Raw genomic sequence first — 13296 nt, forward strand, 5'->3', positions numbered from 1 at the left:
CTCTCAGCGAGCCACTGAGAGACTGAGACGGGCTCTCCCCGCCCCTCCACAGCTCCAATGAGCGCGGGGGAGCGGAGCTGGGAGAACCGAGCCATCGCAGATGTTAGATCGCTCAGTTCTCAGTGAAGAGGCGCCGGGGGACCGATGCTCCATCCACCTAGGTAAGTATGAATCTGAAAGAAAAATAAATCATACTTCTCTTTTAAAGACCTTCTGCCAGCAAGTGAAGGAAGCCTTCACCTCACCATTTCACCGTACTAGAAATATGTTACAGGATACAAAATAGACCAAGAGAACAAACCCCTCCCCCCTGCTGTCCTCCTACCAGCACTGAAATAAAACACGCACACCAGTAATGTGCACTACAAGGTCCAGCTCAACAGACAGCAGTCTATGGTAACAGCATGATGAGGACAAATGTTCATTCCAACATACAAGGGTCCTGCAGCTTGTCAGATAAAGATCCGGGAAGATCCAAGGAGCTCAAACAACAAAGAAATGACAGCGCGAGATCCTCATTAGAATGATGAAGTCATTTATTCCATAAAAACAAATAGTACACTTACATGTTAAAATCTTCATAATCAGCATAGATGGCAGACGGGTTGCTATTGGAGAGAACAAAACCGACTCCTCCCCCACAGTTCTGTACTCCACCAGCAGCATCCTCCTGCTATCCAATCAGATCCCTTCTCTTACTGCAGAGAGTGACATCACTCCGATCAGTCAGCAGGCTGCCGGAGATTGGAGCCTTGCAGCCGGAGTTCTGGCAATTATCCTGATTAGCCGACAACTCCGACCAAAAGTCAGCAAGTTCCCCTTCCTGGACATCATGATGACCCGACATTGTCCTCACAGCACTGCCTCAGAGCAAACAAGTCAAAGGAAGGATCGTATTTATCATTCCTTGTCTGCAGATATAAAACCAATCATATCCAGTTCAGAAACTAAACAAACCCAACAGAGAAAAGGGAATATCTGATCCAGCAGCCAAGAGGGTCCCGCACCTCAAACATGTAGCAAACAATCCAAACTAAATGTGTTCCCATGGGGGGAGTAGTTGTTAAATGTACATCAACCCTCCTACTACCCCCCTCACATCCACATCCTATTATTGTGTGACCAACACCATCCAAATAATTCTTACTTTCATTTCCCAAAGTTATCCGTCTACAAGGAGACCTGTATAGATCAAATGACGGCACCAATGAGGATGGAGGAGGACTGGAGTAACATGACTGAGAGGATACTAAACCTCACCCTGGAGATCATCTACCTGCTGACCAGAGAGGTGAGGAGGATTCTGGGAGGTCACATGACACCACTCTTATCTCTATTAATAAAACACAGACCTGACCGGAGAGGTGAGGAGGATTCTGGGAGGTCACATGATATCACTCTTATCTCTATTAATAAAACACAGACCTGACCGGAGAGGTGAGGAGGATTCTGGGAGGTCACATGACATCACTCTTATCTTTATTAATAAAACACAGACCTGACCGGAGAGGTGAGGAGGATTCTGGGAGGTCACATGACATCACTCTTATCTCTATTAATAAAACACAGACCTGACCGGAGAGGTGAGGAGGATTCTGGGAGGTCACATGACATCACTCTTATCTCTATTATCTCTATTAATAAAACACAGACCTGACCGGAGAGGTGAGGAGGATTCTGGGAGGTGTGCATAAGTCTGTTTTTAAGCCATGTATTTTAATTATTTTTGTAATAATATAAAATAAAATAAAAATCTTATACTGAGATTGTCATCCCAAGTTTTTGTATGGTACCAATAAAGTCCATTTCAGCCTCCCCCAAACTTCCTTTCCACTTTGTTGGGAAGAAGGTACTGTTTAATATTGCATTATGCAGTGGTGGCCGATGGTTATTTTCTTTGGGGGGGCTGCAGACAGTAACACCCCTCCCCATCGATCGGCTGGTGGGTCTGACTGGTGCAGTGACTCACTCCATACAATCAGCGCTTCTGCTTTCTTTCGGCGGTGGCGGCTCTCCCTCAGTTTCCTCCGTCCTGGCTCTGGCCTCCGTTTCCTCCCTCCTTCCCCTGCTCTCCACAGGCGGCCAATCGGGAGCCTTCTCTTTTTAGCCAATTAGAAAACGGACCTCAGACCTGCTTCTTATTGGCCGGATTGAGGATCAGTGTTACGACAGCAAATATTCATTTGCTGTTGTAACATCTGGGTGTGCTCGTAGCGCAATGCTCTGAGCCACAAGTCCACCTTTTTTGAAGCCTATTAGAGCCTATGTGCAAAAATACACCGCCTGAATAGGGAGTGGCAGTGGTGGCCTTGGATCGATTCCTGCTATACATGAACCTATTCATTGGTCATATAGGGGGTGGCTGGAAAAAGGGGGCGGCGCCCCTAATGGATGACCTGCCACTGGTATTATGTTTGCTGACACTCCTTTGGTGATGATAATATTGATGTTAAAGAAGAGTATAAAGAGGAAGATGAAGAATATGGAGGAGTTATCAGAAGGACACAAGGATATGATGGAGCCACCAAATACCAGGAACCCACCAGAGAGATGTCCCCGTCCTCTGTATTCCCGGGATTCCACACAGGAAGGTCACACCACCCCCCACTGTTACAAGGTTGGTGGGATGGAGCATCTAGAACATGGACTCCTAGAGATGATGTGTGTATTTTCTATGTGATGTCACAATAATAAATCTTCTATCTTACAGATGATATTCTCTCTCATTTTCTTGGTTTAGAGTGGAGATCCAATGGATATAGAATTTGAGGTGAAATCAGAAGAAGAAGAGAGGTATGTGAGGGATGATCAGCAGTCTATGGAGGAGGATGGAATAACGGGGACATTTATAGAGGAGGACACTCCTACAGAGATCAGCACAGGTGGGTCATTAACACTAAAAAACGTTAAACAGACATCTACAAGATGAATGGATAAATCAATTCACCCGTAGAAACAACAGCGCATAATACTCTATAGAAAAAAAGAAATTAAATGTTATTTGTTCTAGTGCAAACTATTGTTCTACGGAAAACATGTATATCTTCCCAAATATAGTCATACAAAATAGATATTGTCCATGGTAACTGTCCATATATCCAGATTATACTGAGTAATCAAGATGGTTTCAGGGAAAGAGGAACTGAAACAGAATATCTATTTCAGTCCATAAACAAAAATAAAAAGCAAAACTGAAACAAAGTGTCCTGGTACAGATCATAAGGAGTATACGATGCAATCCTTCCTTAACGTGATTAAACTTCCAACAGTGAAATGTAGTGTTCCCAAATTTGCTGGGGTGCAATCTCAAGCGTGAGGTGACCCCCCTTAGTTATATTCTTACCAGATGTGCCTGGTTACACGGGCTCTCAGATATTACTCCTCATCGGCTGGATCTCAACCGCTTCATAAGTGCCGGGGAATACAAGATCAGATGTGCCTGGTTACACGGGCTCTCGGATATTACTCCTCATCGGCTGGATCTCATCTGCTTCATGAATGCCGGGTAATTCAAGATCTCCGAAAAAAGCAATTGTGGGAAACAAACATAGCGTAATACTGTCTTGTAAAAACACAATTTATTTCAATAAAAATTTTGCACTGACAAAAACACAATCCTTTAAAACATTGGTTCACTCAACGTGCATAGATCTTTATCACAGTCAGGTCTGGGGAGAAGTATTAGCATCAGCCGCCAATGGCCGTCACCGCATAATAGCTCACGGTTAAAGCTGTGCGTCTCTTCCTCCCTCCTGTCAGTTCCTCTATGCTGCTAACGTGTGCTACCACCCTGACGCGTTTCGTCGTATTGACACCCTCAGATGATGTCAATACGACGAAACGCGTCAGGGTGGTAGCACACGTTAGCAGCATAGAGGAACTGACAGGAGGGAGGAAGAGACGCACAGCTTTAACCGTGAGCTATTATGCGGTGACGGCCATTGGCGACTGATGCTAATACTTCTCCCCAGACCTGACTGTGATAAAGATCTATGCACGTTGAGTGAACCAATGTTTTAAAGGATTGTGTTTTTGTCAGTGCAAAATTTTTATTGAAATAAATTGTGTTTTTACAAGACAGTATTACGCTATGTTTGTTTCCCACAATTGCTTTTTTCGGAGATCTTGAATTACCCGGCATTCATGAAGCAGATGAGATCCAGCCGATGAGGAGTAATATCCGAGAGCCCGTGTAACCAGGCACATCTGATCTTGTATTCCCCGGCACTTATGAAGCGGTTGAGATCCAGCCGATGAGGAGTAATATCTGAGAGCCCGTGTAACCAGGCACATCTGGTAAGAATATAACTAAGGGGGGTCACCTCACGCTTGAGATTGCACCCCAGCAAATTTGGGAACACTACATTTCACTGTTGGAAGTTTAATCACGTTAAGGAAGGATTGCATCGTATACTCCTTATGATCTGTACCAGGACACTTTGTTTCAGTTTTGCTTTTTATTTTTGTTTATGGACTGAAATAGATATTCTGTTTCAGTTCCTCTTTCCCTGAAACCATCTTGATTACTCAGTATAATCTGGATATATGGACAGTTATTATGGACAATATTTATTTTGTATGACTATATTTGGGAAGATATACATGTTTTCCGTAGAACAATAGTTTGCACTAGAACAAATAACATTTAATTTCTTTTTTTCTATAGAGTATTATGCGCTGTTGTTTCTACGGGTGAATTGATTTATCCATTCATCTTGTAGATGTCTGTTTAACGTTTTCTAGTGGTTTTATTTGATTTAATGCCTTTTAAAACAGCTGCTTAAATTCCACAGCTCCCAGGTAGAAAGCATATCATTTGATGCTGAGCGCCTTTTATTTGCGTGGCTAACGGGCGGAGGTTATCCTAAGCAAAGGTGCATATTGGGTCATTAACACTAAATACATTCCTCCACCCATGCTGCTCACTGATTGGTCCAGAGTAGGGCGGGGGCTGGGTGATATCAGCCTGTAATCCCCTGGTCACTTTCCTGAGCTGTGTTCCCCGTCCTGTATTCCTGGATTTCTCTCCGATAATCTTCCTTCTCTGTGCTGCCGACACAATTTATGTCTCTAGACTGGATTTATGGAGATTCTGGGGATCAGCTGGCAGCAAAATGTTCATTTTCCCCATAGATGTTGCTAGATCTAGGCACCTGGGGTATGTGATTTGGGTCTTCTGCCCCATACCCGGGTATGACAAGATCTCTGACAGAACAATCCCCCCAGGATTACTTGTTGTGTTGTCTGCTGGCTGTGCCGGGTGGAGGGATATGTCTGTATAGTCTCAGACCCAAGTCACTGAGTGCAGTCTCAGGAGATGGGAGGCAGCGGTGTGGGACCTCTGCAACTTGTCTCATGTAAACATTTCATCTTCCACTGATTACTGAATACCAATATTATGAGTCCCCACCCTTACACTGTATACTTTATATTCTACATTACATACTCCTGACCCCTGCACTATATACTCTATGTTGTACATTACATCATTCTGATACTATATAGTCCTATCTGTTGTATCTTATACAATATGTTGTACATTACATAGTCCTGACTTCTGCTCTCTCCCCTCCCCCCACTGCTATATATACACAGAATATGTATTCTCTTTTGTTACACCCATTTCCTACCAGCTGGACATTTTATATCTGATGATCTGATTGGAGCACAGCAGGAACCAATCAGCTCATGTCTAGTAATAATCTTTGTATTTCTATTTTAGTAGATGGACGGGAGATGAGGAAAACCTCAGAGGATTGTCTCACTTTGTCTCCAGACTGTAAAGTAGAAGATGAGGACATCACACAGTATAGTCCAGGAGAAAACCCGACTACCTCAAATGTCCATCCGGCACCACACAGTGTAGATGGACCATCGTATTCCTCTTATCCTGAGGAACCTCAGACTGTGCGGGATGGTGCCGGACCATCGTATTCCTCTTATCCCGAGGAACCTCAGACTGTGCGGGATGGTGCAGGACCATCATATTCCTCTTATCCTGAGGAACCTCAGACTGTGAGGGACGGGGCCGTCCTTCCAACAGAGAAGAGATTTTCCTGTACTGAGTGCGGGAAGTGTTTCCGTTTTAAATCCAAACTTAATGAGCATATAAGATCTCACACAGGAGAGAAGCCGTATTCCTGTCCTGAGTGCGGGAAATGTTTTTCATACAAGTCCCATCTTTCCACACATCAGAGATCTCACACGGGGGAGAAGCCGTATTCCTGTCCTGAGTGCGGGAAATGTTTTTCAGAGAAGTCCTATCTTTCCACACATCAGAGATCTCACACCAGGGAGAAGCCGTATTCCTGTCCTGAGTGCGGGAAATGTTTTTCACAGAAGTCCCATCTTTCCACACATCAGAGATCTCACACGGGGAGAAGCCGTATTCCTGTCCTGAGTGCGGGAAATGTTTTTCAGATAAGTCCCATCTTTACACACATCAGAGATCTCACACAGGAGAGAAGCCGTATTCCTGTCCTGAGTGCGGGAAATGTTTTTCAGATAAGTCCCATCTTCACACACATCAGAGATCTCACACGCGGAGAAGCCATATTCCTGTCCTGAGTGAGGGAATTGTTCCTCAGTGAAGTCCTGTCTTCCTGTACATCAGGGATCCCACACAACCCTTGAGGTGTATTAGTGCCTTGAGTGCGGGAAATGTCTTCTATATGAATGTTGCTGGACATCACAGCTCTCATGTGGGAAAGAAGCACACCCTGATATACACCTCAGATATACTCCATGGCTGATCTTCATCATGAAAGAAACAGTTCCAGGGGTGTGGGTATTTTTTGAAAAAATGACTTGTCCGAGGGACTAAATCGGGGTCCCAATCTCCTTGTCTCTTATGACAATCTCCTTCTTCCTCATCTACCAGAGAGCTCAGCAGCGGTGTGGGAGTTCATTGAAAACTACAAGCCGACATCGGCAAAGGACAGAACTCTGTGAATGAATGGCACGGCTGCGCTCTTCTCATAAAGTGACAGCCGGTACAGGGAACTTCTCCCCGCACTGCTGTCACACAGAGGACTCGGATCGCTGAGCCGCTGCAGGAACAGGAACATGTAACATCTTCCCGAAGGTGAACTTTTCCTTTAACCCTTTCACTGCCAGAGATGGTTTTGTGGGGTTTTTTTGCCCTCATGTTTAACCCCTTCAATACCGAACACTTTCACCTCCTTCCTGCCCACACCAGTTGATAGCTGTCAGAGTTGTCACACTTTGAATGACAATTACTCAGTCATGCAACACTGTAGCAAAAAATTTCATTTTTATATTTTTCCCCACAAATAGAGCTTTGGTCGTATTTGATCACCACTGGGGGGTTTTTATTTATTGTGCTACAAATAAAAAAAAAAATTTTTTTGAAAAAAAAAGTTTTTCTTTGTTTCTGTTATAACATTTTGTAAAGTAAGTTTTCTCCTTCACTGATGGGCACTGATGAGGAGGTACTGATATACATTACTTATGGGCACTGATTGGCATCACTGATGGGCACTGATGAGGGGGTACTGACAGGCATTACTTATGGGCACTGATTGGCATCACTGATGGGCACTGATGAGGAGGTACTGACAGGCATTACTTATGGGCACTGATTGGCATCACTGATGGGCACTGATGAGGAGGTACTGACAGGCATTACTTATGGGCACTGATTGGCATCACTGATGGGCACTGATGAGGAGGTACTGACAGGCATTACTTATGGGCACTGATTGGCATCACTGGTGGTCATCCCTGACGATCATAGAAACTACAAAGCAGCGCTCTATGGGTTAAATCCAGAAAGTCCATGTGAAATCCATGAGGTGAATAAAAAGAATAGTTTATTGCACGGTGGATTGGGAAAACAAAGAATGCCGGGAACTGTGAGATCTTCAGATGTCACAATAAACAGTCATGCAGATATCTTATCAGATTGGTATTGTTAAAAAAAAACATTAAAATCAAACGATACCACTGGTGACATCCGGGTGGAGAAGGGTTAATGCCACCCAAGGACTTGCTGGTCAGACATGGTAAGGGGCGCCTTACGCTATGTGGAGATGGATGAAAAGCCCGGTGAAGAGAATGGCAGTCCGCTGCCTGAAACCTTATGATGGAACTTTCCCTGCGTCCAGGAAGAATGGGACGGCGGAGTGCAGGGGAACACTGTGCCCACCATTGTGAGGACCTGAGATGGTGGCCCGAGGAAACCAAACTGGGCTGTGAGCGGTGGGGTATGACAGCTGCCGTGGGATAGAAAAATCCGGGAGAGCCGAAGGAACCTGGCATACTGAATGACGTCAGCCCCACACCGGAAACCAGGAAGTATGTGATGCACAGTGGAGCGCAAGCTGCTGGGTTCCTGTGACTACATGTCTCAAACGCCTGTGCTTTTTCCAAGTCATGGAAGAAAAGGCAACAGCAGTATTTAAGCCCGATGTGAGGGGTGGGGAGGGGCGGGAGTATCTAGCTCAAGTATAGCCAATAACCCATCTCAACCCTATCATTTATGAAAGAAAGAGAGAGCGTGTGGAATCCATATTACACTCATGGAAATACATTCATCGTAAAATTCATAGAGCCTCTCAAAAACAATGTTATAAAAAATATATAAAATACAGTATATATCTGTGTATATACTGATAAAAATCCATAATAATAATGTTGAATCCATGAATAAATAACGAAAAGATAATAAATAATGAAAACTGATATATATTGATGATGTCCGGCTCATTTGGAGTGGGGCCCAGGCGTGTTCTCTTCCTTTGTAGCCCATTACAATACCAATGAATTAGGGTTGTCTTTCACACATGTATTAGACCCCACTGAACTAGTCTTCCTAGATTTGGTTCTGTCTCACGACAAACAAGATATCATCACCAGAAATCACACCAAACCTACAAGTGACAACTCCTACCTTCATTCTGACAGTTGTCATCACTCCACCCGGCAGATGAACATCCCCAATGGGCAGTTTCATGGGTTGAGGAGGAACTATTCCAGGTTGGTAGACTATACTACACAAGACAAGCGCATGCAGAGAAAATGTGAAGAGAAGAACTACCCCAGAGATCTGGTCCAGGATGCTTTTGTTTCTCATATGGATATGCCACCAAAACCCAAAGACACTACTGATAGACAACCAGATAATACAGCTAGATTTGTGTCCACTTCCAACTCTAAATATAGGACTATTTCAAAGATCATCAATAAACATTACAAAATATTATTGCTCTTAATCATAAATAATTTTGCTCCAAGTAAGTTACAAAGTTCCAATAAAAGACTTCTGTTTGACATTAATGCCCATTTTGATACTAGGACGGGCATTTTTCAATGTCGCAAAAGAGGTTGCCTCACCTGCCAGTTTATCACTCATGGTCACCCTGAGATTGCCACCAATAAGGGTACCACTTTCCAGATTAGTCAGTTTATTACTTGCTCAATGGATTTTGTTACTTACTGTATATCCTGTGGTGCCCTTGTAACCTCTTGTACGTAGGCCGTACGATACGTACCTTGTGTACGAGGGTTGGAGAGCACCGGAGGTTTATTAAACAGGGGATTTCACAAACACAGCGTCCCGCGCCATTTTCTCCAGATACATAACAAATATATAAAATGTATAAAATATATAAAATCAAATCCATTCCTAAAGGTACACTTACTGACAGCGAGAGGTTTTCCTTCCTGTGCAGGAGGGAAAACGTTCAGATCTATATGTTAGGATCTCTCTCACCTGAAGGCCTCAATGAAGAACTTGATATTCATAGCATTGTGTAACATTCATACAGCTAGTTCACGTCTAACTGGGTCAGGTGTTTTAAGAAATAGGTTTGTCCCAGTTCTATATATACTTTTTATAGGTATTGGTAGGTTCATGGTTATACATGTATACACTATTACTATTACATGTAGATTTACCCTCACATTCACAAGTGATTGAAAAAATGACAAAAAATAAATAAATACACAAAGTTGTCACTAAATGATATATTGCTCACACATGACATGGGTATATGTGGAATTACACCCCAAAATAAATTCAGCTGCTTCTCCTGAGTACGGGGATACCACATGTGTGAGACTTTTTGGGAGCCTAGCCGCGTACAGGACCCCGAAAACCAATCACCGCCTTCAGGATTTCTAAGGGCGTAAAATGGTGATTTCACTTCCTCACTACCTATCACAGCTTCGGAAGCCATAAAATGTCCAGATAGCACAAAACCCCCCAAATTCCCCCATTTTGGAAAGTAGACACCCCAAACTATCTGCTGAGAGGCATGGGGAGTATTTTGCAGATCTCACTTTTTGTCACAAATTTTTGAAATTTGAAAACAAAAATTTCCTTTTCTTTCTTAATTTTCATGCCTCTTAGCAAATACCTTGGGGTGTTTACTTTCCAAAATGGGGGAATTTGGGGGGTTTTGTGCTATCTGGACATTTTATGGCCTCCGAAGCTGTGATAGGTAGTGAGGAAGTGAAATCACTATTTTACGCCCTTAGAAATCCTGAAGGCGGTGATTGGTTTTCGGGGTCCTGTATGCGGCTAGGCTCCCAAAAAGTCTCACACATGAGGTATCCCCGTACTCAGGAGAAGAAGCAGAATGTATTTTGGGGTGTAGGAGACAAGAGACACTTTGGGACAAGTCCTTTATTACAAAATAAAAAAGTCCCGTGGTGTAGATCCATCTCACGCCGCCCGATGAGCCAAATTTTTTTAAAGAAAAGCCGCAACAGCTCCGCCTACCATGGGAAGCTCCAGTTGAGTGACACTTCTTCTCGATGACAGATGTTATATAGCTGAGGGTGGGGCCACTCAGTGACGTAAACGGGTGACCCCACCTTCCTCTGATGCCACGTTCATCGGGCGGCGTGAGATGCTTCTACATCGTGGGACATTTTTAAGGACTTGTCCCATAGTGTCTCCTGACATTTTTACTATTTTTAGCTCTTTTTTCGGTGAATGGGTAGGGGTACAATGTAACTGCTACCAATTCACAGGGGGGGAGGCCAGGATCTTTGGGTCTTCCAGATTCTGATAAGCCCCATGATCCCCACAACAACCGGGCAAGGGTTGTGGGGATGAGGCCCTTGTCCCCATCAACCAGGGGACAAGATGATTTGGGGGGCTACTCCGAAGCACCCTCCCCATGTTGAGGGCATGTGGCCTGGTACAGTTCAGGAGGGGGGCTCTCTCTTCGTCCCCCCTCTTTCCCTGTGTCCTGCCAGGTTGCGTCCTTGTCAGGTCACCTTGAGGCGGGGTGACAGATGCACACCGTAGGGATCAGGAGTGCACCGCAAGGTTGTGGACCCTAAGGCTGACTGCTGCGGACGGGAGACAGATCCCACCGAGGTTAGAGCATAAGATTCCCTGGAGCGCGGAGTCTAAGAGCCAGCAGGTGTTCACCAGAGCCTCTAGTGGTGAGGATGGACTTGGCTGCAACTGGCTCCAGGTCGCGACCCCCAGGGTCCCCCAGCTCACACACACAGTAGGCAACAGGAGGATAGGGATAGTGAGGGATAAAGCCAAGGTCGGGGCCACAAGCAGACAGGAATAGTCAGGGACACGCCAATAGGTCAGGATCACAGGCAAACAGGGATAGTCAAGGACACGCCAAAGTCGGTAACGGAACAACAGAAGAGCACACGGCAGGTAAAGGAAGCTAAACACACAAAGGAATACACAATGGTTGATCAGCAGGGTTGGCCTGCAGTGCACAGGTTAATATAGAGTTCTCTGATAGGAGCTAGGGTGGAGTCATGCCAGAGGATGGATTACAAAAGCAGTCAGGTGAGGGTCGGCTGGTTTCTAGAGATGAACACATGGAAACAGGTAAGCAGACAAACTATTGCATAACCATGACAGTCCTCGGATAAGGGTTTGGTATGGATTTTGGGGGGGGCCCTACGTCATTTTTTTTTTATTTGGCGCAGGGTTCCCCTTAATATCCATACCAGACCTGAAGGGCCTGGTAATGGCCTGGGGGGAACCCATGGCATTTTTGTTCAATGATTTTTATCTATATTGCCGAGACCTGACAATTCATTACAGCCACGATCAATTTAAATGACTTTTTTTTCCTTTAGAAATGTCATTTTGCTCTCTGACTATTCTAAACATGGGAAAAATGCGCCCCTTTACAGGCATACTATAAACACCCCCCAGGTACGAAATTTAAAGGAATATTACACTTTTATTGTTTCACTTTAAGCATTATTAAAATCAATGCTCCTAAAAAAACTTCAGTTTTTAATACTTTTTTTGCATTGATACATGTCCACTGGGGCAGGACCTGGGTCCCCAAACACTCCCCTGGGGCAGGACCCGGGGGAGTGCATATAAGACTTTAAAATTAAGACTTTTGGTTTTTCATGTACGTGTCCCATAGACTTTAACGGTGTCCACGTGTTCAAACAAATTTTTTTGCCTGTTCGCAAGTTCTGGTGTGAACCAAACCAGGGGGTGTTTGGCTCATCCGTAATTATCAAAAGTATTGGGATGCCTGTCTTTACACACACACACATGAACTTTAATGACATCCCAGTCTTAGTCCGTAGGGTTCAATATTGAGTTGGTCCACCCTTTGCAGCTATAACAGCTTCAACTCTTCTGGGAAGGCCGTCCACAAAGTTTAGGAGATGTGTCTATGGGAATGTTAGACCATTCTTCCAGAAGTGCATTTGTGAGGTCAGGCACTAATGTTGAATGACAAGGCCTGTCTTGCAGTCTCCACTCCATTCATCCCAAAGGTGTTCTATCGGGTTGAGGTCAGAACTTTGTGCAGACAAGTCAAGTTTCTCCCCCCCCCAATCTTGCTCATCCATGTCTTTATGGACCTTGCTTTGTGCATCATTATTAATATTTTCACCGGAATACTGAGATATCACCTCAGAGTGTTCTATTGGATAGCACAGTAATTTTAAAAAAAAAAGAGATTGATTGGTGGGTATTCCCACCATTAAAATACCTCCCTTCATCCACTCACTTCTAATGATGGGCATACATGCACCATTATGTTTTTAACTATGGTGGTGAAGTCACCTCCTACAGCGCTAAAGTCAGGGCTTTATGTATCGTGGGAGGGCACACTGTTGCTGTCAACATAAATAAATCAGTGCTGCAGCTGAATGGCCTAAAAAATATAGGCCGAAGCATGGGGGCATCCGTCCCAAAAGTTAGGAGCAAATCGCTCCTATGCCGCTGCTGCCCCCCATGCTTCAGCATATATGCTCTTTTTTTAACTGTGGTGCTGAAATCACCTCCGACAGTGCTGGAGTCACGGCTTTATGTATCGTGGG

The 13296-nt window shown here is 44.4% G+C and overlaps 3 protein-coding genes and 1 pseudogene across 7 annotated transcripts in view; 3 read left to right on the forward strand and 1 right to left on the reverse strand.

Moving 5' to 3' along the window:
* The window catches only part of LOC143989625 (uncharacterized), a 346853-nt gene that overhangs the window by 194090 nt on the left and 139467 nt on the right, over positions 1-13296 (reverse strand). The gene's annotated exons all lie outside the window — the stretch shown is intronic.
* The window catches only part of LOC143989815 (uncharacterized), an 81759-nt gene that overhangs the window by 786 nt on the left and 67677 nt on the right, over positions 1-13296 (forward strand). Inside the window, exon 2 of one of the 2 annotated variants that reach the window (XM_077490088.1) lies at positions 1163-1291. The exons of the other annotated variant lie outside the window; for it this stretch is intronic. Within the exon in view, the coding sequence (XP_077346214.1) occupies positions 1163-1291 (129 nt within the window). The remainder of the gene's footprint in view (positions 1-1162; positions 1292-13296) is intronic. 2 annotated transcript variants of the gene reach the window in all.
* On the forward strand, positions 1302-2929 carry LOC143990012 (uncharacterized). The gene is made up of 2 exons (XM_077490251.1): positions 1302-2617; positions 2741-2929. The coding sequence occupies exons 1-2, from the start codon at positions 2411-2413 to the stop codon at positions 2927-2929; spliced, it is 396 nt and encodes a 131-aa protein (XP_077346377.1). The 5' UTR covers positions 1302-2410.
* On the forward strand, positions 4703-8703 carry LOC143989803 (uncharacterized; annotated as a pseudogene).

This window comes from Lithobates pipiens, unplaced genomic scaffold (genome assembly GCF_037356315.1).
Source record: "Lithobates pipiens isolate NorthernLeopardFrog02 unplaced genomic scaffold, aLitPip1_a1.2 Scaffold_18, whole genome shotgun sequence".
NCBI classification, from domain to species: domain Eukaryota; kingdom Metazoa; phylum Chordata; class Amphibia; order Anura; family Ranidae; genus Lithobates; species Lithobates pipiens.